Raw genomic sequence first — 25,632 nt, 5'->3', positions numbered from 1 at the left:
GTGAATTTGGATGAGCGAGAAGTTACATCTTCATTTTCTCTAATTTCTGACACTTAACACCTCCTTTGATTTTGAATGGAGGCAACGAGCCATCAGTAGTATGAGGGTGTACCTAGGACTTCATCACCGATAGAAATCACAGGTATTTTCATATCATGTGAAAGTGGTTGCAGAAATCTTGATTTATTGGTTATACTCATCACTATTTGAAATTAGTTTTTAGATTGACAATTATATCCTGGTATTTAATCTATTAATAACAAAACATATTTCCATATCACACATTTATTTTTTCAGTATTTTTTCTTCAATATTTTGATAGGCATTTCAATATAAGAGATTCCCTTTTATTCTATATATTTTAAGAGGATCATCACAGACCTCACCAGACAGCCAAAGGGATCTATGGCACAATAATGGTTAAGAACTCTGATTGTCCTTTAGGCCTCTGTTCAAACATAACCTCTTCAGAAGCCTTTCCAGACTACCCTGTCTCAAGCAGCACTCCTCCCAAGGCACCTTATTAATTTCCTTCAAAACAATTAGCACAATAAACAACCAAAGTGTTTGTTAGTGTCCAGTCTTTCTAACCCTCCTTGAAAAGGGAAGCCTCTTCTCTCTCTAGTCCATTTAGCACAATTCCTGACATAGTAGGGATTAAAAAAATATTGGCTAAATGGCAGTTTTTTTTCTTCCTTTTAAGTAGGCTCCACCCCCTCATGACCCTGAGATTAAGAGCCACATGCTCTGAGCCAGCCAGGCACCCCAAAATGGCAATTTCTAGACCTCTATTTACAACAGCTTATCGTGCTCTATACCACAACTAAGACTGCTGAAATGTTGAGACTTAATTGAAAGATTCTAAGAAGGGCTTTGGTTATAACCCTCTTGGGAAAAGGTCCCAATAGTCACTAATTCCTTCCCCTCTTGCCCCATTTATAGACTTCTCTGTATTTATTCCCATGGCACAGATACCTCCCAGTAATCTGAAAGACATAATTCCTACCAGCTATTATGTGGGCCCAAAATTGTTGCCCCCTTTTATTTATTTAAAGATTTTATTTATTTGACAGAGAGAGAACAAGCAGGCGAAGTGGCAGTCAGCGGGAGAGGGAGAAGCAGCCCCCTCTGCCCCCCTGCCCCCGCTGAGCATGGAGCCCGATGTGGGACTCAATCCCAGGACTCTGGGATCATGACCTGAGCCGAAGACAGGTGTTTAACTGACTGAGCCACCCAGGGACCCCATTGTCCTCTTTTAAAGATATAATAATGTTCAAATTAGAGTTGTGGCCAATATAAAGGAAACAAGTAAATATGCAAATAAAGTACAAAGAGGCTACAGCAGTCCCCCCTTATCCACTGGGGATACATTCCAAGACTCCGAGTAGGTGCCTGAAACCATGGATAGCACTGAACCCTAAATATATGACTATGTTTTTCCCCCTACACATACATACATACCTATGATAAAGTTTAATTTATAAATTTGGCACAGCAAGAAATTAATAATAAAATGGAACAATTAGGGTGCCTGGGTGGTTCAGTCATTAAGTGTCTGCCTTCGGCTCAGGTCATGATCCCAGGGTTCTGGGATTGAGCCCCACATCGGGCCCTCTGCTCAGCAAGGAGCCTACTTCTCCCTCTGTCTGCCGCTCCCCCTCCTTGTGCTCACTAGCTGTCAAAAAAATTCAAAAAATCTTAAAAAAAAAAGGAACAATTATAGCAATATGCTGTAATAAAAGTTACGTGAATGTGGTCTTGCTCAAAAGATCTCATTGTGCTTATGATGACGTGAGATGATAAAACACCACGTGATGAGATAAGTAAGGTGAGTGACACAGGCGCCATGACAGAGTGTGAAGCTACCAGGGACCTTCTGACCATGTGATGGAAGAAGAATGAATCATCTGCTTCTGGATGGGGGCTGACCACACAACTGAAACTTTGGAAAGTGCAACCAGACTTGGGGGGTGGGGAGGACTAGTGTATTAAAAAAAAAAAAAACACTACAGTAAGTCCCCCTCGTTTGATATATAAACCTGTGATAAAAACACAATGAAACCATTTATGAAGAGTTTATGATGTTTTGGTCTTAGAGGACTTGGCTTTAAGGACAATCTAAAGAATGGCAGGGAGCTTGTTTTCACATGGTAGGAGTTTAATCTTATTAAATCAAAACTAATCAGAAAAGCCCTTTACTCCTCCATCCAAGAAATCTGTAATAGGTTACCTAACAAAGAAGTCTGACTAACTTGGTCAGCAACTTAAAAGAAAAATTATTAGCTTTCTCAGCAAGGCCAGAAAATCAGAACTCTGTGTGGTCAGACACTGCTTTAATGCTTGGCCTCCAAAGTTTCAAATTAGTATTTTTCAAATTTTTCTGAATGTAGAAGGAAATGGGTTAGTTGATTTTCTACCCTTCATTTAAAGGTACAGATATGCTTCTAATGTTCTGGTTTTCTTCATTCAGAATCTTTGATACACAGCCTCAAATCAATCTGACAGGACTGCCAAGATCTCAAAATTCAAGTGCCAAAAACTGCTCAAGTACAAAAGCATCTGTCATAGTAAATAGCAGAAAGGGAGACATTTAAGTAAAACATGGGGAGGGGAACACGAGCATAGCAAAAAACACAGGCAAAAATGTCAATTTTATAGGCCAGAGTATCAAAGTTTAAGTTCCATGAGTTATCGCACATGTGTCTTGGAATTTGTGTAGGATGCCACCTTGGCTAGGAGTACAAGGTTCAGGTTATGCACAAAAGCTATAAACAGGTCACCTTAACAACTGAGGCAAACCTTTAAAAAAGAAAGTAAGATTATATTACCTATTTGTAACTGCAGAACCTTGACCTGGAATGCAGGAAAAGATAGACACAACCCCAACTAAAAACACGTAAGGAATGGAATGGAAATTTGGCTTTTAAGCAGTGTTGGGATTATCCTTATATTAAGGATTACCACCCAAATCCTCTGAATTTAGTATCAAAATGACCTTCTACAATACTGAAGAAATATTTCCTATTACCTTTGAAAAACCTCTTTTCCCTAATTAAAATATTTTATTTTCCCTGTAGGAAATTTTAAGGAGGAAAAGAAGGGCATGAATATGAAAATAAAAACCATCTATAATATAATCTCACTATTAAAAGCTTGGCTAAGACCAATTTTCCAGTAATTGAAAAGGATTTATTTTTTTCTAAATTAAGATTCTTTCATTACTAAAGTTCTTATAACACGGATAAACTGTGCAACAACTTATAGTCTAAAATACATACTTATATTAACTTCATCCCCCAGAACAACCCTGTGCCAATGTAGAGCAAGCACTGTTATCACCATTACACAGCAGAGCAAACATGGTTTGGAGAGGTGATGCACATGCCTGAAGTCTCTAGCTATTTGCCATAGAATCGAGGGCTTAAACCTGAATCTTCTAATGCTGAAGACAGAGCTCCTTCTATCACCTTAAAAAAATCTCCAGAGGTGGAAACCCACAGTTTAGGAATCATTAAAAGTGCTTTGCGAATTATTTATCTGTTCCTCTCTTAAGATACTGATTTCAAGGGGGCCCCTGGGTGGCTCCGTCGTTAAGTGTCTGCCTTCGGCTCAGGTCATGATCCCAGGGTCCTGGGATCGAGCCCTGCATCGGGCTCCCTGCTCGGCGGGGAGCCTGCTTCTCCCTCTCCCACTCCCCCTGCTTGTGTTCCCCTCTCTCGCTGTGTCTCTCTCTGTCAAATAAATAAATAAAATCTTAAAAAAAAGACTTTAAGGAAAGAGAGTATCAACCAGTAAAGAGGGGTGCCTGGGTGGCTCAGTCGTTAAGCGTCTGCCTTCGGCTCAGGTCATGATCCCAGGGTCCTGGGATCGAGCCCCGCATCGGGCTCCCTGCTCCACGGAAAGCCTGCTTCTCCCTCTCCCACTCCCCCTGCTTGTGTTCCCTCTCTCGCTGTAGCTCTGTCAAAGAAGTAAATAAAACCTTAAAAAAAAATACTGATTTCAAGGGGTGCCTGGCTGTCTCAGTTAGTAAAGAATGTTGACTCTCACATCTCAGGGTCATGAGTTCAAGTCCATGCTGGGCACAGTGCCTACTTAAAAAAAAAAAAAATAAAGGATACTGATTTCAACAAGTATTTACTGATGATCTACTATGTGTGAAAGACCATGGATAAACACAGCAACAGCCTTCAACGTTGCAATGGGAAATAGATGGGGGCTGAGGGGGCTAGAACAAATTAATAAGCATACAGTAGAATATTGATAAATGTAGTAAAGGAAGCATAAAATGCTTTAAAATTTCCAAGGAAGACATAAACTCTTGAAACAAGGGATGCCCTGAAGACCACACTACTTTAAGTGGTAGTAACAAGTCCTGTAGGAATAATGCAGGTTTCCAAACAGAGATGCAACAAATACATTAGGCTGTAAGCTTGCTTACATGATTGTAGGAATCTTTAAGAGAATCCGATTATGTCTGATGGTGTCAGATCTCATTACTCTCCAAAGCTTCTCTCCTCCCTCCTCATCCAGGAGAGAAAAACTTGCTCTGGAATCTTGAAAAATTAGACGATTCACATCAACACTGAATAAAAGTCACACAGGCTATAGGCATCTCTGAAGCTAATCATTACTTTCAATAGTTTAATTTCTTTTTCATTAAAAACAATTACTAAGGGGCGCCCAGGTGGCTCGGTTGGTTAAGTGTCTGCCTTTGGCTCAGGTCATGATCTCAGGGTCCTGGGATGGAGCCCCATAGCGGGCTCCCTGCTCAGTGGGGAGCCTACTTCTCCCTCTCTTCTGCCCCTCCCCCCCTCGTGTGCGCATGCACGTTCTCGATCTCTCTCTCAAATGAAATCTTTAAAACAAAACAAAACAGGGCACCTGGGTGGCTCAGTCAGTTAAGCATCTGCATTCAGTTGGGGTCATGATCCCAGGGTCCTGGGATCAATCCCTGCATCAGGTTCCCTGCTCAGTTGGGAAGCCTGCTTTTCCCTCTCTGTGTGCGCTCTTTCTCTCTCTCTCAAATAGAATCTTTAAAAAAAAAAAAAAAAAATCAATAAAAAAATACTGATCAATTTTTTTTAAAGACTTTATTTATTTGAGAGAATGAGAGATAGCACAAGAGGGAAGAGGGTCAGAGGGAGAAGCAGACTCCCTGCCGAGCAGGGAGCCTGATGTGGGACTCGATCCCAGGACTCCAGGATCATGACCTGAGCCGAAGCCAGTCGCCTAACCAACTGAGCCACCTAGGCGCCCAATACTGATCAATTTTTATGAGGATTATTTGAAACCCACTCAGAGTCTTTGAAAGCACACTTGTAGTTCTACTTACAAAATACCCTTGACAGTTTCCTGGTCGTCTATTTCTATAATGCCTATAACATGTCACAGTTTGGGGGATTTTATCCCATTTTCGCCAGTTCTGCACAGTTCCTTATCCACTCTTAGTAGTTTGTTCCAGTACTATTCTTCTGGATTGTCTCATTTCAAATTTTTCTGGGTGGTAGGATAAGGACTGACTTTCTGGTTTTCAACTATATATTTTTCTAACTTTAAAAAAATGATCATGTATTACTTGTCTAGTCAGGAAAAGTCCCAATAAACATTCTGAAAAGTTGGTTTAAAACTTGTACAAGTGGTAAAGTTCAAATAGGCTAAACTAATCTAAATGTTAGAATCCTGGTTAGTGGGAGTGAGAACTGGCAGAGCTGATAATGTTCTCATTTCTTATCTGGGTGTTGGTTGCATCAGTACATTTACTTTATAAAAACTCATTCAACTATATATTTAGGAACTGTACTTTTTTCCTATATGCATATTTCAATAAAAAGTTTACTTAAAAGAGAAAACAACTGACATAAGGTTTGAATTAAAGAGCCCTTATAAAGCTGAGGGGGTTCCTGAAGGTTACAATAAGAAGCACATAATGCAAGGGTCACCTTTTAGTAGGGAATTAGGCTCTTTGGCTGCCTGCTTCCTTTTATAAGAGCATCAAGCTTTCCTTGTTTTAGACTACTGGAAGTCTATATTGTGACTTGTGAGTCTGCACAGGAACAGATGTGACCTGAGCAGGCAATAAGGCCAGTTTGGGCTGTGAGTGTGGGGGGTGGGTAGGGTTTTCTGGCTGATAAGCAGGCTTAACCAGCACTGCCATTTCATCTCCCCATTTTGTCCCATCCTCACTGACTTTCATAAAGTGATTTATAAACATGAAGAAAGCCAACTGCAATGGTAGAGAAGAAATCTATGAAAGTGTGGTTCTCAGTCAAAACACAGCTTTGGATTAAGAGTAAAATGTTGAATGCTACAATGCTTGGATCTATGAACTAGGGGGCTGCGTGCTCTATTATGGAAACAAGATTCATGAAAATGGTTCTGAAATATTCCAGACTAAATTTATTTGAATGGCTTATACATATGTTTAATTTAAATTTATATTTAATCATTAATATCTGAACTGGATACTTCATTTCCATTATACTTTGCAACATCTTAAGACAATAGATGGTATAGTGTTATTTGTAGATTTATTTATTTTTTAAAGATTTATTTATTTGTGAGAGAGAGCACGAGATGGGGGGGAGAGGGAGAAGGAGAAGCAGACTCCCCGCTGAGCAGGGAGCTCGATGCAGGGCTTGATTCCAGGACTCTGGGATCATGACTTGAGCTGAAGGCAGACACTTAACCGACTGAGCCACTCAGGCGCCCCTATTACTTGTAGATTTAGAGAATCTCAAAGATCTGTGGATTTTTTTCAGAATGTCAACAATCCGTCTTAACTGTTTAATCATCCTCAATACCACCGGGGGGGGGGGGTGGGTGGAGAAGGTAGAGAATAAGTAACTCAGATCATAAAGCAATTGTGTTTGTGATCTCCTGTAGTAACAAAAAGGCATCATTCTCTTATGTATGCAAATATTTATACTTTTTTCACTTATACTTGGGAGATATTCTAAAATAAGTATCAGTTATAGTATTCACTTATACTGATTTATAGGCACTTTGACAGAAAACATCAATATGGTGTATTAAGACTATGTTTCTACCCAAATGCAAATAGATGTATCTCACAGTATGTGAGTCTTCATGTATATGCCCTAGGACTGCTCTATGAAATCTTCTGATGAGTTGTAAAGCAAAGTCTATGACACAAAGCAGGTATGAATTCCTTGACCATGTATGATACTTAGCTAGTTTTAAGTTTTTTTTAAAGATTTTATTGATTTATTTGACAGAGACACAGCGACAGAGGGCACACAAGCAGGGGGAGTGGGAGAGGGAGAAGCAGGCCTCCCGCTGAGCGGGGAGCCCAATGCGGGGCTTGATCCCAGGACCCTGGGATCATGACCTGAGCCGAAAGCAGACGATTAAGGACTAAGCCACCCAGGCACCCCTAGTTTTAACAGTTTTAAAAACAACTGGTTTTTCTGCATTTTTAGGTTTCTGGCAAACTGTATATTCAATTCTGGGCATGGCATGTTCTATGCTCTTTTGATATAGAATGTGCTAAAAATGGTAGCTGATGACTTTAATATCATTATAAGATATACCTTCCTAGAATTATAAAAGTATATTTCCCACAAAGCCAGTCAAATCATTGGCTATATTCATAGATCCTGATGAAGGAAAGGATCTACTGCATACACACATCTTAATTACGGCTACTATGTAAAATTAAGGATATTGAGATTATGAATTTGCCTTATTTTTTTATTTTTATTTTTTTTAGGGTGGGTGGGAAGGGCAGAGGGAGAGAATCTTAAAGCAGGCTCCATGCCCACTGCAGAGCCCAATGGGGGGCTCGATCTCACAACCCTGATATCATAACCTGAGCCAAAGTTAAGAGTTGGAGGCTTAACCTACTGAGCCACCCAGGGACCCCACTCAGTAAATTCTGATCACTGTTTTAAGGTCTTTTACATTTTTTGTGCATAAGGACATAAGAGTCCTGTTTCTCATGTACCAATTTGAGGGGAAGGAGTTGTAATTTTAAGTGCAAAGCTTTTTTTTTGGTGGGGGGGGGGAGGTGTGTGTGGAGGGGTACAGCATAGAGAAAAGTATTCTAATAGGACAACTGTCAGGTTAATATCCAAAATTATCATCTTTATTTTTGTAAAGTTTTATTTTTAAGTAATCTGTACACCCAACATGGGGCTCAGACCCACAATCCCAAGATCAAGAGCCACAGGCTCCACTGAGCCAGCCAGGGGCTCCCCAAAATTACCATCTTTACAGTCAGGTGGCCTACACATAACTGGACTACTTGAATGCGATCATTTACAAGACAGTACCTTGCATTTAATTTTTTTTTTTTTTAAAGATTTTAAGAGAGAGAGGATGTGTGTGAGTGGCGGGGAGGAGCAGAGGGAGACGGAGAGGGAGAGAGAGAATCTCAAGCAGACACCATGTAGAGCGAGGAACCTCTTGGGGGCTCAATCTCACAACCCTGATATCATGACCTGAGCCAAAATCAAGAGTCAGATGCTTAACAACTGAGCCACCCAGGTGCCCTACCATCTTGCATTTTAATGCCTTAATCTAGTATCTTTCATTTTAGTTTGCTAAACTAGTGGAAAAAGTACTTTTAAGAAAAAAATCTACCAAAAATGTAAATAAGATCATAGCAAGGAGAAAGAGATATTCATTTTGTGATTTTTTTTTTTTTAAGTAAACTCTACCCATAATATAGGGCTTGAACTTAAGACCCTAAGATCAAGAGTTGCATGCTCTACCCACTGAGCCTGCCAGGCATTCCTGATTCTCTGAATGGCACAAGAAGTTTAAATGCATTATGAAATCAGGTCCTACAACTTAAAATTTTTTCCCTCTAAACCCAAATTTAGGATGGTGTTTGGCAGTGGTTGGGGAAGGGAGTGAAAACAAGAAGGGAGCCTCAACAGTGTGGCTAGCTGTTTCTTAAGCTGGGTGGTGGGTACACAGGTGTTCATTGTATTATTCTCTTATACCACTTGGCATAAGTAAAAAATGAAGTATAATATTCACAGATTTATTGTACTTCACATACTGGTAAATACTGGACCATTTACTTCTAGTACACTTCACCAAGGTGAAAAGAGAAATTTCTTTCACCAGGCATATGTTGTGAAAGCATAAAGAAAACAGAAATCAGCCTCCCCACCCTCTCCAATGATTCTTTGAAAGTGCTATTTCAGCAGAACATGATTGGTCAACAGCAGCAACATGCCATAATTCAAAGTGTAAATCTCTTAATGAGTAAATTACCTCAATTTCCTGTAACTGCTCCTGATTGGTTGTATACATCTGCTGAAGAGAATCCTCCAACTCTGTGTTCCGATCCAGTAATGTCTTCCCAAGTTCAGCAGCAAGTTGGAGATCTAGTACAACAAGTGAATCTTAGGATAATGCAAATGATCTCACTTCAACATTTTATATAACCCAGTCCTTAAAATAAGAATGAATCAAGACCTAACCCAACACATAAAAGTTTAAGTCAGATCCCAATGGAAGGTGGAATGGCACAGAAAGAAACTTGAGTTCTACTTAAAATTCAGTTGAACTGGGTCCCTCTACCAGGTAATGTGTCCTCTTGTGTACCCTTACTTGTAAGACTGAAGAAAAGTGATCTACTTTATGGAGATGTATTCATTAGTTCAGAAATGATCATTCATTGTGGTGATGTCTAACATCATAATTATTTGCTCATGGACTGGACTTATTCATATCCTCATTGTCTATTTTCTTTCTGGAGATCTTTGAGCCAAAGTATAGGTAGATCTTTCAATAGTCTCTAAAGTTCCCACGAAATCTGGCTGCTGTGAATTCAACTATCAAAGTAAAGTTTGTGTTATAGATCCTGGCCTCCTAAGGAGACTAAAAATTAAGTCAAAAAAAGGAAAAATACACCAGTAATAACAACACTGTCTACTTCTCTTCATGTCCCTCTCCAAGATGAGCAAACCAGATAAGCAGTGCAGTGACAGTTTTTAAGGTAATTACATGTCAGTAGCTTATACCTTGAGTTAGCACAAAACTGTATTTCTATTTTGAACTTCATCTTTCAACTCTCTTCTTAGGCATATATGTACATAAGACAGGATTTGTTTGTATTATACCCAATACCCCAAATAAAAATTTAATGATACAAAAAAGGACACTAGTTCTAATATAGTAACAGAAATCCCTGCATAATAAGTTTCATGGGAGGCCCTTTAACATAGTGAGAAATGCACTGAATTGAGTAGGAAGGCCTGAGGTCTGACTACCATTTACCAGGTTAACACTTTCAATATGGTGACTTTAAAGGTCCCTACACTTGGTATTCTTGTCTAGAGAGAAGACGGTCCTGTCAATGTAAGACTGCAAAAATCAAATGAAATAATATATAAGGGAGGACTTCAGAAACTATGCTGCATACAAAGCCCAAGTATTATTAGTATGCATTGATTCACAAATTAATGTTTTTTTACGTGCTTCACAAAATTCTTAATTTTTTATTGGTTGTTTTGAGGATCAGTACAGATGTTTCAATTTGTACACACTTCTTAACATACGTACCGAAAATCTAAAAAAACCATGTAGTTGTGATTCTTTTCTAAAAGTTATTCCAGTGACCTTCCAGCTTAAAATTTGGAGGCAAATTTTCCTTAACAGTATATCAAGTACCAAGATCTTCAAATGCTGATACACTGTTACATTGTTAAGTCCCATTAATTCACAATTTAATATCATATATACTACATACTCAAATTCTCAATCTTGCACAGCACATTAACAGAGTTACTAGGAAAACTGGACTACCACGACCAAGATGTTACAGAGTGCACCAGAACTCTGACCGGGAGAGCCAAGATCTAGGAGTGGTTTTCTTTAGGAAACAATTCTACCAAAAACAACATGGGAATAGAAGTAATTTAAAATACTCAAGACATAGTAAATGCACGACCGACTCCAAATTGCCATTTAGTATGCTTGGTATTAATAGGATATAAAAACTACCCCAGCTATGGAATGTTGAGCTGACACCCAAGACAATCAAAGCCTCCCACATTCAATATCCCACTATTTCCTGGTTGTACTAAAAAATAAACAACCAGCAAATGATTTCACCTCTTAAAGAAAAAGCATTTACACTTAAAAAATGGGATGAGGTGGGATTCCCTCCTTCTTAAAAATGTTTCTAGAGCTACTAAAAAACTTGCATTTACAAAACAGTTGATAAAAATATTCCTCTGGATTGTACAAGAAGGGCAACAGGGACCACTGATAAGACATGGTTTATGGTATTAATCACTTAGCTTCTTTCTCTCCTGCTTCATCGGAGGCTGGACTCTCCTCATTTTTAGTTTCTCCGTTTTCTGCAGGTAAGTCTTCTTTCGTTTCTTGGTTAGCCACTTCAGCCTGTTTTCCCTTTGCTCCCCTTTTCCCCTTTGTTTGCACTTTTTTGTCTGAAGATTTATCCTTTCCTGCCACCTTTTTTGGCTTCGTTTCCACTTTTGCAGGAGCAGGTTTAGCTGACAACCTCGCCGACCTCCTCTTGGGCTCCTCCTTCGACGCCCCCCTCGGCGGAGCTGACCTTCCTCTTGGGCATTGTGGCGGTGGGGCGGGCGCGTGCCGGGTGCCTACCGGCCGCGGCGCGCCGAGACCCTTCGCCAAGCTGGGCTGCCTGGCCTCTACCGCTCCTCCCGCCGCCCGAGCTGATGCGACCCGCCGCGGGGGCGGTGGGAGAACCCACAAATTAATGTTTTTATTGCTAGGCACTATGCTACTAAGCTTTAGTTAAAGAATGGTGAATAAAATGGATGAAGTTCCTGTCATCCTGACACTTCCAGAGACTAATGGGAGAAGCCAGACAGCAAATAAGTAAATAAGTAAATAAACTTCCCAACATGATGAACACTTTTCATTCATAAATGCATGCATACATTAATACCAGACACTGTTCTAGGCACTAGGTATATAAGAGTGAACTTAGCTAAAAAATTCCCTGCCCTCATGAAGCTTCTATTCTATTGGGAGAAACAGCATGATAGAATATAAAAAAATAGCAGTAAGTGCAAAAGAGGAAAAATAAAGTTAGGGGGATATGAAGAATGTGGATGTGGAAAGCTGACCTTTAAGAACATGTGACAAAGGTCATATTAGAATCAAAATGTGAAGGAACTGAATAAATGATCCCGTAGATCAATCTAGAGGATGAGCATTCCAGGCAGAGACAAAACAAGTACAAAAGCTCTAGGAAGAAGTGTGACTGGAGCTAATAAGGAGGTCAATGAGGCCAAAGCAAAGTGTGTATGGGGGGCAGAGACGGTGACAAGTCAGAAGGGCTCTAAGCTCTAAGGCCAGCTTGTGTAGGGCCTACGAAGATCAAGATTTTGGCTTGTACTCTGAGTGAAATGGAACCCAGTGAAAGCTTCTGACAGGATGAGTGGCTGCTATGTAAACAGCCTGCAAGAGACAAAGGTGGAAGCAGGGTGACAGGAGGATGCTGCAATCATCTGGGTGAGAGATGATGGTGGCTCGGACTACACTGGCAGAAATGGAGAGAAGAGATAGGAATCTGGATACAGTTTAAAGCAGAGCTAAAAAGAATTATCAACCAATTAAATGTGATGTGTAAGAAAGAAAAAATAGATTTGGTGATAATGAATAAAGGATCTGTCTTAGAAAGAGACATCACAAGGAAAGTCTGAGGGGACATTTTAGCTGAGGCTTGAGAAATGAGGATCTCGCCATATAAAAAAGCCACACAGAGGCACTCCAACAGGAAAGAACTTGGTGTAGTCTACGACCTGACAAAAAGCCAGTGTGACAGAAGCATGAAGGGGAGAGTGGGAAGAGATGAAGCTGGAGGGTAGGCAGCAATCAGAACATGCAAGATTTTAGCCCATGGTAAAGAATATTTAAATTTTATTCTAAGTATGATGGAAAGTCATTTTGCTTAATGTCATATAAAGTATTTATTACGAAAAAAATATTAGGAAAACAGGGAACCTCACTACATATGCTCTTTAAACAATTTTTAGAGGTTGACAAATAAGGTTTTGTATTTACTCATTACCACCGACATTAAAACTTAACCTAGAGAAAGTAGTAAAAGAAAAGCCACAACTTTTGTTACCCGGTCCTGTCCATTAGTATGCATAATTAGTATTCTACTTGGTTAGTTTTCCCTCATTAAGAAAAAACAAAGCATCAAAACCTACCACACACCACTCCAGCTCATTTTAAAACATATTACACCCATTTATAATAAATCTATATATGTTGGTAGACAGGTGTTAAGATACATTCTCTCGTGATTTAAATATTAACAATGTCAATTAATGTACTTAAGACTTCAGATAACAAGTCTATGAAATAACATCTTCTATTCACAAGGCATAGAACCTTTACAAACAGCTCAAAGCATTTAAGAGATATTAATCTATCTTTTCAAGGTATTTAGCCTGGATTTTCAAATGAGACAATCTGAAGCACAAAGATGCTAACTGACCTGACCAAATCTACATGGTGAGTCACAGCAAAACAGAAACTACTGTCAACAGCTTCTAACTTTGCAGTCATCATACTGAGAGTACGCCATCTTTACACGGGGAGGTCCGCATATCTCTGTTTCAGGTAGGGAGTACATTTCCCTTTGAGGTACTTAATCTTTTCACTTGTTTTTATAGATGGCAATGAGAAATCAGAGTTGAGCTACTTGGCTTTTATTGCCCGCTCTGCCAGTGAAAGCACACACAATCCCAGGCAAGTTAATATCCTGTTTTCATTAAATGCAAAAGGAACTACGCAGATGCTCCAGAAATTATTATTTTGTATTCATAGGACATGTAATGTGTATACATATCCCCACACAGAAGCCACCATGCTTATTTAAGACAAAGCATATAAACATTACCTAAACATTACTTAAGTCTCTCCTGGCCAGTTGTATGGTGGTAATTCCTCACTGGGAAGGACCAGAGACTCACCAAAGGTGTTCTTAACTAGTGATCAAAACCTGAGCCAAACCCTCTTCCAGACTTAAGACTAACTTGAGACCATCCTCAACTATTTTGATTCAGTTATGAAACTATCTACTACTTAATACACAGCCGAAAGAGATGCCAAGCACAGCACTGTTCCAGTAAATAGCAAGCAGAAAAGAATTCGAGACTTGTCCTTATCTCACTCCTTATTTCCAGTTAAACAAAGCCCCAACCTGGTTCAGTAACCTGAAGTCTCAATCTCCTAAATATTTCACAGAAGTTTAGGATAGAATTTGGCAAAAAAAGTCTCAACTACAAGTAAGTGTCTGTGAAGTCACACTGAATAATAGGATATTACTTCATATGTTAAAGACAAGGGTCTTTTTTTGGTCTTAAAAAAAAATTCATTTCCTGTTGTGTAGCATCTGGCTTCCATAACCAAAAGGAGCCAAAAGCTGGCAGTAAGCCCAAGAAGGGTTTCTAAATAATTAGTGGGGCGACTGGGAGAATGCTCAATGCCCTTTATATTTTTAATTAAGGCACAAAAGGAAAGGAAACAATATAGTTTTGAAGTCTTATGCACCCAGTCATCTCTATTTTACAATAAGGATTTTCACTAAGAGGTTGTCTTTTCTAAATTCTAATGAACTGAGCTAGGCAGTCACAATTTACTGCAGGCTTGAGAATTACAACCTACCAACACCTTTGTATGTTTAATATTTTCACTAATTAATCTTTGCAAGTGATAATCATCAACTTTAACAGTGTAAACTATAAGCTTTAAACAGGTACTCTACTCAGCCCTATGCCAAAGCAAAAGATTAGTCTGGCAGCTGAGTGATTTTTTAAAAAGAATCTTTCTTCTGAAATTCTGAAACCTTTAAATTCCACTGCTATATTTTTATTTTAGTTTTCACAAACTATGAGGACAACATATTCCCATGTTAGCTGTAGTCTGCAGTAGTAATTCAACAACATTAGGGCTGAAAGCTTTTCCTATTACAAAATCAAATGCGTCATTTGGTGATGCTTCTGTGTAACTCCTGTTGCCAACGTTACTATAATTGGGAAAGCAAAAAACCTGAATATAAACATCAAGAAAAATGATGGTGCCAGTTTTAATGACCCTTCAACAATGATTCAGCAAATTAGTTGTACACATGGAAAATGTACTCATCGTGAAAAGAAGTAGAAATATGAGGGTTCCTTTAAGATTTCATTTGCCAATCCATATAGTAGGAATTTGAAACCTTATTCTAAGCTTGCACAGCTCACCAAATGACAATTATAATAGCAGCTGGACTAAAAGAAAACTCAGTTTCTGAAGTCTTTCCACCTTGTTCTCAGGGGTACATTTCAAAGCAAGCACCATCATTACCTGCACAGAAGGCTCCTGCTGTCCCAGAAAGGATCTTACCCATAGAGATCATTGTCAGTATTCTTACTGTGCCAACTCAGCTCTCTGACAAAAGACAGTCTCTTCATCAAAGTGTTCTGTAAAAGCAAAGGGTTTTCTCCTTCAGCCTGCACAAGCTTTACATGTTTCTAACAAGGTATAAATGGTGGTCCACAGCCTTCCGAGGTTAGAATTTTTCAGCAATTTTAATGTAAAAAAGAATTCGCCAGCAAACTTTGATATGGTCGATTTACTTAAATAATGCTTCTATTGCTAAAGGAAACAAGTTTGTAGTTTAATGACTTTGAGAACAGGATCTTAAAAAGTCTTTAGCAGCTCTCTCCAAACAAGGCTTGTTCAGTAAAGTTTATAGTGAGGATGTTAAAAAACAAAAAAACAACAGGGGCGCCTGGGCAGCTCAGTCGTTAAGCGTCTGCCTTCGGCTCAGGTCATGATCCCAGGGTCCTGGGATTGAGCCCCACATCGGACTCTCTGCTCAGGGGGAAGTCTGCTTCTCCCTCTCCCACTCCCCCTGCTTGTGTTCCTGCTCTCACTGTCAAAATAAATAAATAAAATCTTAAAACAAAACAAAAAACAACAGATGTCTGCACTTGATAAAACCCCATTAGATGTGCTTATCAGTCTGTTTAACAGGACTTGCTCCCAAACTGTATTCAGCATCTAATAGCTACCGAGGGCCTACCACGTGCCAGGCACTGTAGGTGGGCACATACCAGGAGGCAACATCTCCAGGCTTCACTAATAGATTCCTAGACTGTCAACTCCAGGAATAGAATCCTATCCTATCTTGTGGATAGGCACTGTGACCCCAGTGCCTAGATGAATGCCTGGCACAGACTCTATAATACATTTTTCAGAAATTAACACACTTAAAAATTCGTTAGAAGTTTAGGTGTTCTTTAACATATAATTTTTAAAAATTGGGACAAAGATATCCTTTCATTCACAGTGCAGACTTCATTCTTCTACAGGCCATATTCACGAGTTATGATTGTTGGAATTTCACATCTATTCCTACTCCACGCACTTGGTTATGACATACAGGGTTATGTCAAAGTCCATTGTGATAACAGATGTAAAAGTTTTTTGAAAAGCAGAGAACAAATTCCAAATGCAAACTGACATTAAGGAGGTTCGGACCTGTGCTCATTAAGGTTTCATTAAACTTGAACATCTGATGGCTTTGTTTTGATCAGAGGTTAAAGAGTTCCACATGTAATGCCAACACGTTGCATTTGTTTCCCATAGACTGACATCTTACAACTGGTTGTTCCTAACAACTTCCCACAGGGTGGAAGTGCAGTGTGGACTAAAGCACCTGATGGAAGAGAGCCTTGAAAAGGGTAACCCTGTGTGTGCTCAGTTCAACAAATATGAAAACTAAGCCTCTATTATGTGTTAAGTTTGCTAGATTTAAAAAAAAAGAGGGGGGCCTGCACAGATCAATACTTGCTAAAGATATTTAGCTTTGATTATACAAACTGCTTCATTTATTGTAGGGAAATGCTGCAACTGTGCAGTGGTTTCCTCATTAATCTTGGAGAAAGTATCAAACTAGGCCATCAATCCTTATGGGGAATTTTGAAAACAGGTTAAAATATAAGACAAATTTGCCTGTGGACATTGAGAACACATGACGGCACATACTGCACTGCAGCCACTGAACAGCTTGGGCTATTTCAGTGAAATGGTGAACCACTTTGGTTCAAGTGACTGTCCACCACATATCAAAAATCACCTTTTCCCAAGAGTTGCTTGTACTTAGAAAAGACAAACAAAACAAGTTATTCAAGCCTACATCCCCCCCCACCCCAAGTTCAGTGATTGCCATGAACCAACATCATGGTCATTTAATATTCAACTAAGTGAGATGTTAATTTTCAGTGAAAGTTTAAAGCTGAAAAAGTTGCTTTTTACAGAATTGCAGAGACCGAAGATGCCTGAAAAAAATTCCTAAGGAGTGTTCAGTAATAGTGGCTAAGAAAGTTGGTTCTGAGGTTTGGAGTGGAAATCCTAGCTCTCCCAATAACAGTATCTATCTACTACCTCCATAGCTTGACGGGAGGACTAAATGAGCACCTGTGTTAAGAACCCACAAAAAGCTTCCCCAATTGCAAATTCCTGCTATTAATACGCAAAACAAGGTGGGGGCACTGGCTCCAAATTTGAAAGCTGCTCTAAGATTTCTCTCTGGAGACACCTTCAGCAAGAAATCCAAGGCAGGCCAGGATCTGAATGCCTGTTTTTAACTAAAAAGCTAGAGCGCAAACTGCCAAGAAGTGGCGGACGCAAAAGTGCCTCAAGTCACTTTCACTTGGCATATGGTGAACTATGCATTGGCCCCCCCCCCCCAAATTCAACTTTCTAACACCCAACTGAAGCTGTAAACCGATGATAAAGGAGAGAAAGGGTCTGGGCAGTGACTACGACTCCTCGTTCTGAGTGTGTGGGTTCAAAACCGCTGGCCTCCACCCTTGACTCGAACGAAGTCGTTTGGCTGTTTTAGCCTCGCTTTCCTCATCTGGGAAATGGGGACAAGAGAAGTTCCTCTCCAAGGAATGGATGGAGCGGGTGAGGTGGGCGGGCCCGGCACGGTTCCTGCCACACAGCACTGCTACCCCTACCACCTGCAGCAGCTCCCACTCGGTTCGGGCTTGGTGGGGGGTCCTCCGGAGGCGCTGAGGCCGCGGGGTGCAAGCCAGGAAGAGGCCGTCCTGCGCCTCCGAGTAATGCGGCGAGGATTCAACCAGCTAACCCGGGAAGCGCTCCCAACGGTACCCGGCCCACACGCAGGGATGGTGAGGGTCACTGCGCAGAAGCGGCCTCCCGGCGGGCAGGGCACACGGCCGATGCCCACGCCAGGTGAACGTCGGACCTTCCCGCACCTGGCGTCCGCTGGCCGCCGGCAAGAGCAACTTTTTAACGGTTTCGCGCCCGAGAGCCTCCCCGGCCAGGCCGCCCGCCCGAGGTGGGGGGGCGACCGCGCCCTCACCTTGCTGGAGGTCCTGGTGGTCGTACCACGGCTCGTCCTCCTTCATCTCAAACTCCTCCACTAGGTTTTCCGCCAGCATCTCGGCCGGCTCCTCCGGGGGCAGCGGCGCCCGCCGCCGCCGTCCCGCCTCAGCCGCTGCCCCGGGCGCTCCACGGGCTCCTCCGCCCTCAGCCAGAGCCGCCCTCCGGCGGGACGCGACGCCGCCTAGGCTCCGCCGCGTCTCCTGACCAGAACTGCTCCCCGCCGCCGCCGCACGGGGCGGCTCACACCGCACGCCGCGGACCGGCCTCCCGACCCGCCTCGAGCCGCCCAACGGCCGGAGCTCCGGCACCAGCGACCGGGCGGGTGCCCTGAGCCGGCTTCTCACGCTGCAGCCGGGCCCAACGTGGCACTTTGGCAGAACCCTCCCCGGCCGGGGCCGCGATTCAAACCCCCGGCGGCGCCTCGGCCAATCGTGAGCGGGCCGGTGGCCGAGCGGCAGCGACGTCGTCCAATCCTGTCTCACTGCAGGCCCGCGGGTCGCCCGGTCTCGCGGGCAAGCAGCCAATGGCGACTCCAGAAGAAACAAAGAAGGCGGGGGAAAGGTGAAGGGGTGCGGCCGAGGGCCCCGCCCTCTCCTCTGCGTTGGGGCGGTTTTGGGCCAGCGTTCCGAGTGCTGGGTGTGGAAGTGGCGGCCTCAGTGGCGCCTGTGGCGGGTGTCCGGCCGGCTAGTTAGCGGGTGGACAGGCTACGCGGGCTCGAGGGCCGGGAGTGCGGCCCCCGAGCAGTGGGCGGTTGTCGTGGGGCGCTCTTCGTGCAAGCGGAGGCGCGAAGGGTGCCGGGAGTCCGGGGTCCGGTACCCGGCTGGCCCCTTCTGGTCTTTTGACTCCCAGATTTGCGCTCCTCGATCTGGGGAAATTAAGGGTCGGTCGGGAGTTTAGGGTTGTTAGCTGTTTTCTCCTTGATTATCTGAGTGCTCATCTCCAACCCACTGAGAGTTGTACTCACTTCCCCTGAAAAGGAGGGCTCATTTGAGTATCCGGGGGCGGAAAAGGGTGCAGTTGAAGGTATCTCCTTAGAAAAAAATTAAAAGCACTTTTGCACACGATTTTTAAAAGGTTCAAAGATCGCCAGTTAAGTACCCGGGCTCACGACATTGCACCTGGAGGGAATTGAGTGCAGCCCTAGCACTTGATGGCCAGCAGGGCAGTGAACTTCGTTCTCCACAGAGTTAAAGTTGATACTGTTTGTGGGGTGCGGCTTTCCTATCATCGTGCAGACAAAACACAGAAATTCTTAAATGGGGTGACCGGAAGGTCACTGTTCTCGACCTCGGTGTAAAGGTAAAGATCGGCTGACAGAAGACAGCAGCGCTCTCTCCTATAGTAGAATGCCAAATAATAAATGTAGAGGGAATAATGGTGTTGGAAAGGAATAAAGGAGGAATGGTAAACGCAAATCCTTCTGAATTCAGGTATACTAAAAGGCAAAATGTTACTGATCACTTTTTATTGCTAGGTTAAAGAAGAAAGGTAGGTTACCTTATAGCCCTAATTGTCAAAATTCAGGTAGAGGTATAGTCCAGAACCAAAAGAAAAGAAAGCCAACTATCTTAATCTAAAAGTAAGTCACTACACATTGAGCTCTTTGGAAAGAGAGGTGATTGGATTTAGGATTTGCTGACGGTGATTTGTGGAAGCTGAAGGTCTAGAATCAGGCATTTGACCTTCAAGAGATTCGTCTCCCATAGTCACTGATCCGCAAGACTGAAAGTGCTAGCTTTTTTCTTCATGGCAAATAACTCATCGGACTCCAAATCAAATTGGTCAGTGTATTGAAACGTTCTTTCATATTCTCCTTTGAAAACAAAAAAAGAAGAAAGATATGGAGAGTTAACATTATTGATAGTTTAAAATGGCAAAAAGACTTTGTCTTTGGTATTTGTGGGTTCTTTTTAAGGACACCTTTTGGGGAAACTTTTTTCCCTGGGAAAGTGTGAACAAAAATTGCATTGAAAAAGAAATGTTAGCTTTCGCTGCTCAAAGCCATGCTTTGGAGGGGTCTCCATCATTCTTTTATAGTCTGCTTAGTCAAAACTTAGAAGTAATCATGAACAGCCTCTTCCGTGACATTAATATTAGTTGGTGTAGTAGTAGGTTAGTGAATAACAAGCCAAGTTGATTCTAAAAGGAAGGGTTTGGGTTTTCATTTAATAATTCATGGGTACATTGTACACCTGCCCAGCCTAATCATTATACCATTTTGCTATTTAAACTCTTCAGTATAAAACCTTTTGTGGTAAAGAAGAACCAGTTTCAGAAGTTTTTTGTCCCTGCTCGTAAAGATACAATATTTTTGCTTGTGTTTTGTTGCTGTAGTAAAATCAGGTAAGGAGAGATTTAGATAGTAGTAGTGGCTTTAAAAACAATTGTAAGTGGTGATTTTCAGTTTGATACTGAAATAAGTACTATGATAAAAATAATATAAAGCAAAATACTGGTAGTTCCTTTTGCAAATGGAAATAAGGGGGATTTGGAACTGAGGGTGATTTTACTTCCTCCTCTCAGTATATATAAACAAAGAGAAGTTCAGGCTACAAGAGTTTTTCATAATGTTAATAAAACCTTATATTCATACGTTTCAGACAGGGTCGGTGCTTAACTCAAATTCTTTTTTAAAAAATTGAACTCGGGGCACCTGGGTGGCTCAGTCAGTTAAGCTGCTGCCTTGGGCTCAGGTTGTGATCTCAGGGTCCTGGGATCGAGCCTCACATTGGACTCCCAGCTCATCAGGGAGTCTGCTTCTCCCCCTTCCCTCCCCGTCATGCACTCTCTCTCTCACATAAATAAAATCTTCAGAAAAATTTAACTCGGCAAGTTTATGACCCTTTGCAAAATTCTGAGTTTATAAATACCCACCTCCTGACTTAGTGATAGATCAGCTCAGAAGGTGTGGCATGCTTCTTGTTTCAGCATGCCTGAAATAAAACTAAGAAAAAGAAGAGTGCCTCATTTTGGTGAACTAAATTTGTATCTTGGCTTTTGGTTCAACTGACTCCCTTGTTTTGGCCTTCTTGGCAACCCAGTCTTCAATCTTCATTCTCACTTAGGCCAAAAGTAACTCTCTAGAATGGGGTCTTCACCGGTAGTTCCAGCTTTTTCAAATCTGAGTATTACCTTTAAAGCCAAAAATATTGACTGACCGCCACATAATGGTGCTTGTACTTTTCAAGTGTTTGTGCACTGCATAATGACAAAAAAATTCAGACGGTATCTTATCATTACAGCAGAATCTACAAACATTTTAAGAATAGTAGTACACATATGAGCAAAATATTCTTTATTCAGTCTACAGACAATGCTTGGTCTGCATATGGGTTTCGTAATCCCTTTTAATTGTAGGGCCCTACTTCCCATAGATTTGGAATCATTTTTGGCTCTACCCAATGCAAAGTGAAGCTCAGGGACTTAGATAATTTGGTCATTTGTTCACTCCTCGCTTGTAGCTTGCCCTCCCCTAAGAAATTGGGCAGTATAGACTGCAGTGCCTGCTTAATTCCCAAGGATTATTTAAGCAAGTAACTTCTCTTGAGTTATCTGAATATTTGTCTGTTTTGTGACTTAGTAAGATTGTGCAGACCTGGCCAAATATTCCAGGAAGGTAGGGATAAAACAGAAAAATCATGGTATTATCTTAAACTATAGTCAGGGATAAAAGGAAGATGAATCTGTACCCACCTCTTGCTTGGCTAAACTTTTCCTATTTTCCAGTTGCATAAATCAAGTCATTGAAAGACTGAGACAATAGTTCAGATTTAAGAGGGACATACATATCAGAGCAAAGACCAGAATGTGTTATTTCTTTTTTTTTAAAGATTTTATTTATTTTGAGAGAGAGAGAACAAGTGCATGCGAGTGGGGGGAGGGGCAGAGAGCAAGAATCTCAAGCCCGACTCAGGACTTGATCTCACAACTGTGAGATCATGACCTGACTTGAAATCAAGAGTTGGACGCTCAACCAACTGAGCCACCCAGGCACCCCCAGAATGTGTTATTTCTAATATCCATCTTAGATATGTCCTTTGGGCCAAAGTTACAGTCTGTCCAGAGAAGACCAAGAATAAATATTCCAAAGCAAGTCTGTAATTACTGAATGGTCAACTTTATACTAAGATGAAAGGTTCTATTCCTTCTGTGTGGCTTTAGCTAAAGGATGTCACCTCATTGTTCCTTTTCTGTTGCACCCTCCCAAGTAGGGAGGATAATAATGCCATAGACACATCTCCTTGGCCTCTAGTTAAGCATATCCAGGGGGTGGGGGGATGGATTAGCCTGGTGATGGGTATTAAAGAGGGCATGTTCTGCGTGGAGCAGTGGGTGTTATGCACAAACAATGAATCATGGAACACTACATCAAAAACTAATGATATAATGTATGGTGATTAACATAACAAAAATATTTAAAGAAAAAAAGCATATCCAAACTCATGGATAAATCTCGCTTTTATAACTTGGAAGAGTTATTAAAAATATATTCAAGTAGGGGCTCCTGGTTGGCTCAGTTGGAGGAGCATGTGACTCTTGATCTTGGGGTCATGGGTTTAAGCCCCATGTTGGGTGTAGAGATTACCAAAAAAAAATTTTTTTTTAAAGATTTTATTTATTTGACAGAGACACAGTGAGAGAGGGAACACAAGCAGGGGGAGTGGGAGAGGGAGAAGCAGGCTTCCCACTGAGCAGGGAGCCCAATGTGGGACTCGATCCCAGGACTCTGGGATCATGACCCAAGCCGAAGGCAGACGCTTAACGACTGAGCCACCCAGGTGCCCCACTAAAATTTTTTTTTAAATATATATTTTTATTCATATATATATGAATTCATATATATATGAAAGTAAGTTATACTCTATGAAAATTAGGGTCCCTGGCAACTTCTCAAAAAATGTTGAGTGAATGGACAAGAAACTAAAGTGTTGACTCTGGTGATAGCTAGTGGTTTTTGACTTTTACTTAACTAAAATTAAATTAGTGTCCAGTGGAATTTTGCCACCCATCAGCTATTATATGCAAACAGTGAATTTAACCATTTTCCTTTTTTTTTTTAAACAAAAGGAAGAAGAATTCCTTTGCATGGAAAATGATACTTATAAGTATCAAGCCCATTGCTTGGGCATATTCTATGATAACATTAGGGACTGAAATGCTAAATTCTGTCTTCAGTTTCTACTCTGTGAAGCTTTTTTTACATCTGTACAAGATTTCAGAAGTGGCCTTTTACCAAGCCCAGGTGAGATGGAGCCCTCATTATTATATCACCTAGGACAGAGTTTCTCCTTCCCCACAGTTGTATGTGATTATGATTTTCCAAAGAGCTGATTCTTCACACAGCTGACTTTTCAAGAAAAGGTTATCTATGTCCAAGATCCTCTGAGGGCAAAGAAACTGTTAAAAGTTTGCCACTTGAAACATAAAAGCTTTAGAGTTTAAAGGGAAATCTTTGGCTATCTGGAAAATTCACTTATATGGAACAATTAGAATTATTATTAAGATATTCTATGTCTTGAAAAGGTCCATGGTAATCACAAATTGTATTGTAACTCATTACCAATTATATAGTCAGAGTGGATAGAGTTAATGGTCTTAAAACCCTTATATTTTATAATGTTACTCATTTATTACCAACAACAATATACTTGACTTACTTAGTATTTTTTGGCATTTTGCAATGGCAAACATTGATATTTTAACCTTTCCTAATGGAATTACGTAAAACTCCATCATGGTATATATACAGGTCATCATTCTCTGCAGAGGCATGGCCTTGTGTGCCTTATGGGGAAGCAGTTTAACATAATGACTGAAAGGAAAGATTCTGCGGTCATCTGCTTTGGCTCAGACCCTGGCTCTGTCATTAATTAGCTAGGCAAATTGATTAACTTCTGTGGTCCTCAGTTTCATTTGTAAAGTAGGGATAATTGTAGCACCCGCTTCATAGGATCATTTTAAGGATTTAATAAATTGATATAAATATTTGTACAATGCCTAAACACAAAGTGAACGCACTTTGGCTTTTGGAGTGGTATTAACCAATAGGATTATGGCTATTACAGGATATACGCCCCCTGATGGTTCTGAAAGCAGTGAACTTTTCCTCCCCGCCCCCCCTTGGTTTTTGTTACTTCCCGTTAAGTAAAAATTCAGGAGTCATTTTCATCAATATAAACCACACTAAAATAATCCTGTGGTTTTTTTTTTCTCCTAGATGATTTTAATGATCTGGAATGCTCTTCATGACCTGACTGGGTATTTTCACAACAACTCTCAGGCCGACTGCTGTTCCAGTCAACATTGTTCTGTTTTTTACGGTGCCCCTTTATACTCAGTAGTCTTCCTGCTTCCTTGGTTCCCTTGGAAATACTATCAAGAAGGTGACTGGCTTAGTGGACTTCACCTGGTGGTATCATTATGTGCTTTTGATAGCACACTTACCTTTGTTCAGCAAGCCCAGTGTACACTGTTTGCAGAGATTTTCACGAGACAAGAAAGTCGGCTTCAGCTTATTAAAATTAGCCAAATGACATCACTGGTAGGATCCACCAGTGTCCTTTTCTGTGCCCTCATCTCCGATAACATGGAAATTTTACTCAATTTTCAGGCTGTTGCTGTGGTCATTGCTATTCTTGCCATGGCCAGCATTTACACTGGCATATACCATATGAAACACTTTGAACCTACAAGAAGCCCTGGGGAAAACCTTTTCTCAGAAAGTGAACAGGATCTCCCCTGGACCTCCATGGTCTCACTGATAAGACAGATCTTGACCCAGAAAAACTTTCACCTTTTTCTGATAACGAATTTCTTCCAAGTCTTCCATTTAACCTTCTTCAATAACTTCATGATGATCTTTGCAGATAATCTCATTCCTAAGGATGTTCTTCCTTCTTCCATAAGGAGCATCATGTATGGGGCAGGCTTTATTTGCCCACAGGTATGTGATGATTCTTCCTGTAACTTTCTACAGGGATAAAGGTTTAACTCTTACCTAGCTGAGGAGATTAAAAACCTGATTGTATCAGTAGTTTGACAAAATGACACTCATAGAGACCCAAAGACAATAGAGTCAATGATATTGCAATAATGTATAACAGAGGGTAGCTACACTTAAGGTGAGCACAGCATAACATATAGACTTGTGGAATCACTATGTTGTGCACCTGACACTAATATAACATGTGTGACTGCTGTACTTCAATTTAAAAAAGAAAGAGACCAAAGATTCAGAGCCCCAGGTGTTAT

The 25,632-nt window shown here is 41.1% G+C and overlaps 2 protein-coding genes and 1 pseudogene across 5 annotated transcripts in view; 1 reads left to right on the top strand and 2 right to left on the bottom strand.

Moving 5' to 3' along the window:
• CDR2 (cerebellar degeneration related protein 2) overlaps positions 1-18,754 on the bottom strand; it is a 28,314-nt gene extending 9,560 nt beyond the window's left edge. The window contains exons 1-2 of the mRNA XM_027613814.2: positions 18,359-18,754; positions 9,244-9,356 (exon numbers count right to left, since the gene is read on the bottom strand). Of these exons, the coding sequence (XP_027469615.1) occupies positions 9,244-9,356; positions 18,359-18,437 (192 nt within the window). The 5' untranslated portion in view covers positions 18,438-18,754. The remainder of the gene's footprint in view (positions 1-9,243; positions 9,357-18,358) is intronic.
• Positions 10,554-11,584, bottom strand: LOC113933574 (annotated as a pseudogene).
• A 163-nt stretch (positions 18,755-18,917) lies between the features above and the next one.
• LOC113931870 (transmembrane protein 180-like) overlaps positions 18,918-25,632 on the top strand; it is a 45,864-nt gene continuing 39,149 nt past the window's right edge. The window contains exons 1-4 of one of the 4 annotated variants that reach the window (XM_027610000.1): positions 18,918-18,942; positions 19,456-19,811; positions 23,449-23,623; positions 24,599-25,324. In XM_027610000.1, the coding sequence (XP_027465801.1) occupies positions 19,756-19,811; positions 23,449-23,623; positions 24,599-25,324 (957 nt within the window). In that variant the 5' untranslated portion in view covers positions 18,918-18,942; positions 19,456-19,755. Of the gene's footprint in view, positions 18,943-19,113; positions 19,812-20,619; positions 20,725-23,448; positions 23,624-24,598; positions 25,325-25,632 lie in introns of those variants that run through there. The other 3 variants (XM_027609999.1, XM_027610002.1, XM_027610001.1) reach the window with 3 other exon arrangements.

The sequence above is a fragment of the Zalophus californianus genome, chromosome 10 (assembly GCF_009762305.2).
Source record: "Zalophus californianus isolate mZalCal1 chromosome 10, mZalCal1.pri.v2, whole genome shotgun sequence".
Lineage (NCBI taxonomy): Eukaryota > Metazoa > Chordata > Mammalia > Carnivora > Otariidae > Zalophus > Zalophus californianus.
Note: the sequence above shows the minus strand (reverse complement) of the source record. Positions and strands in the feature narration are given on the sequence as shown.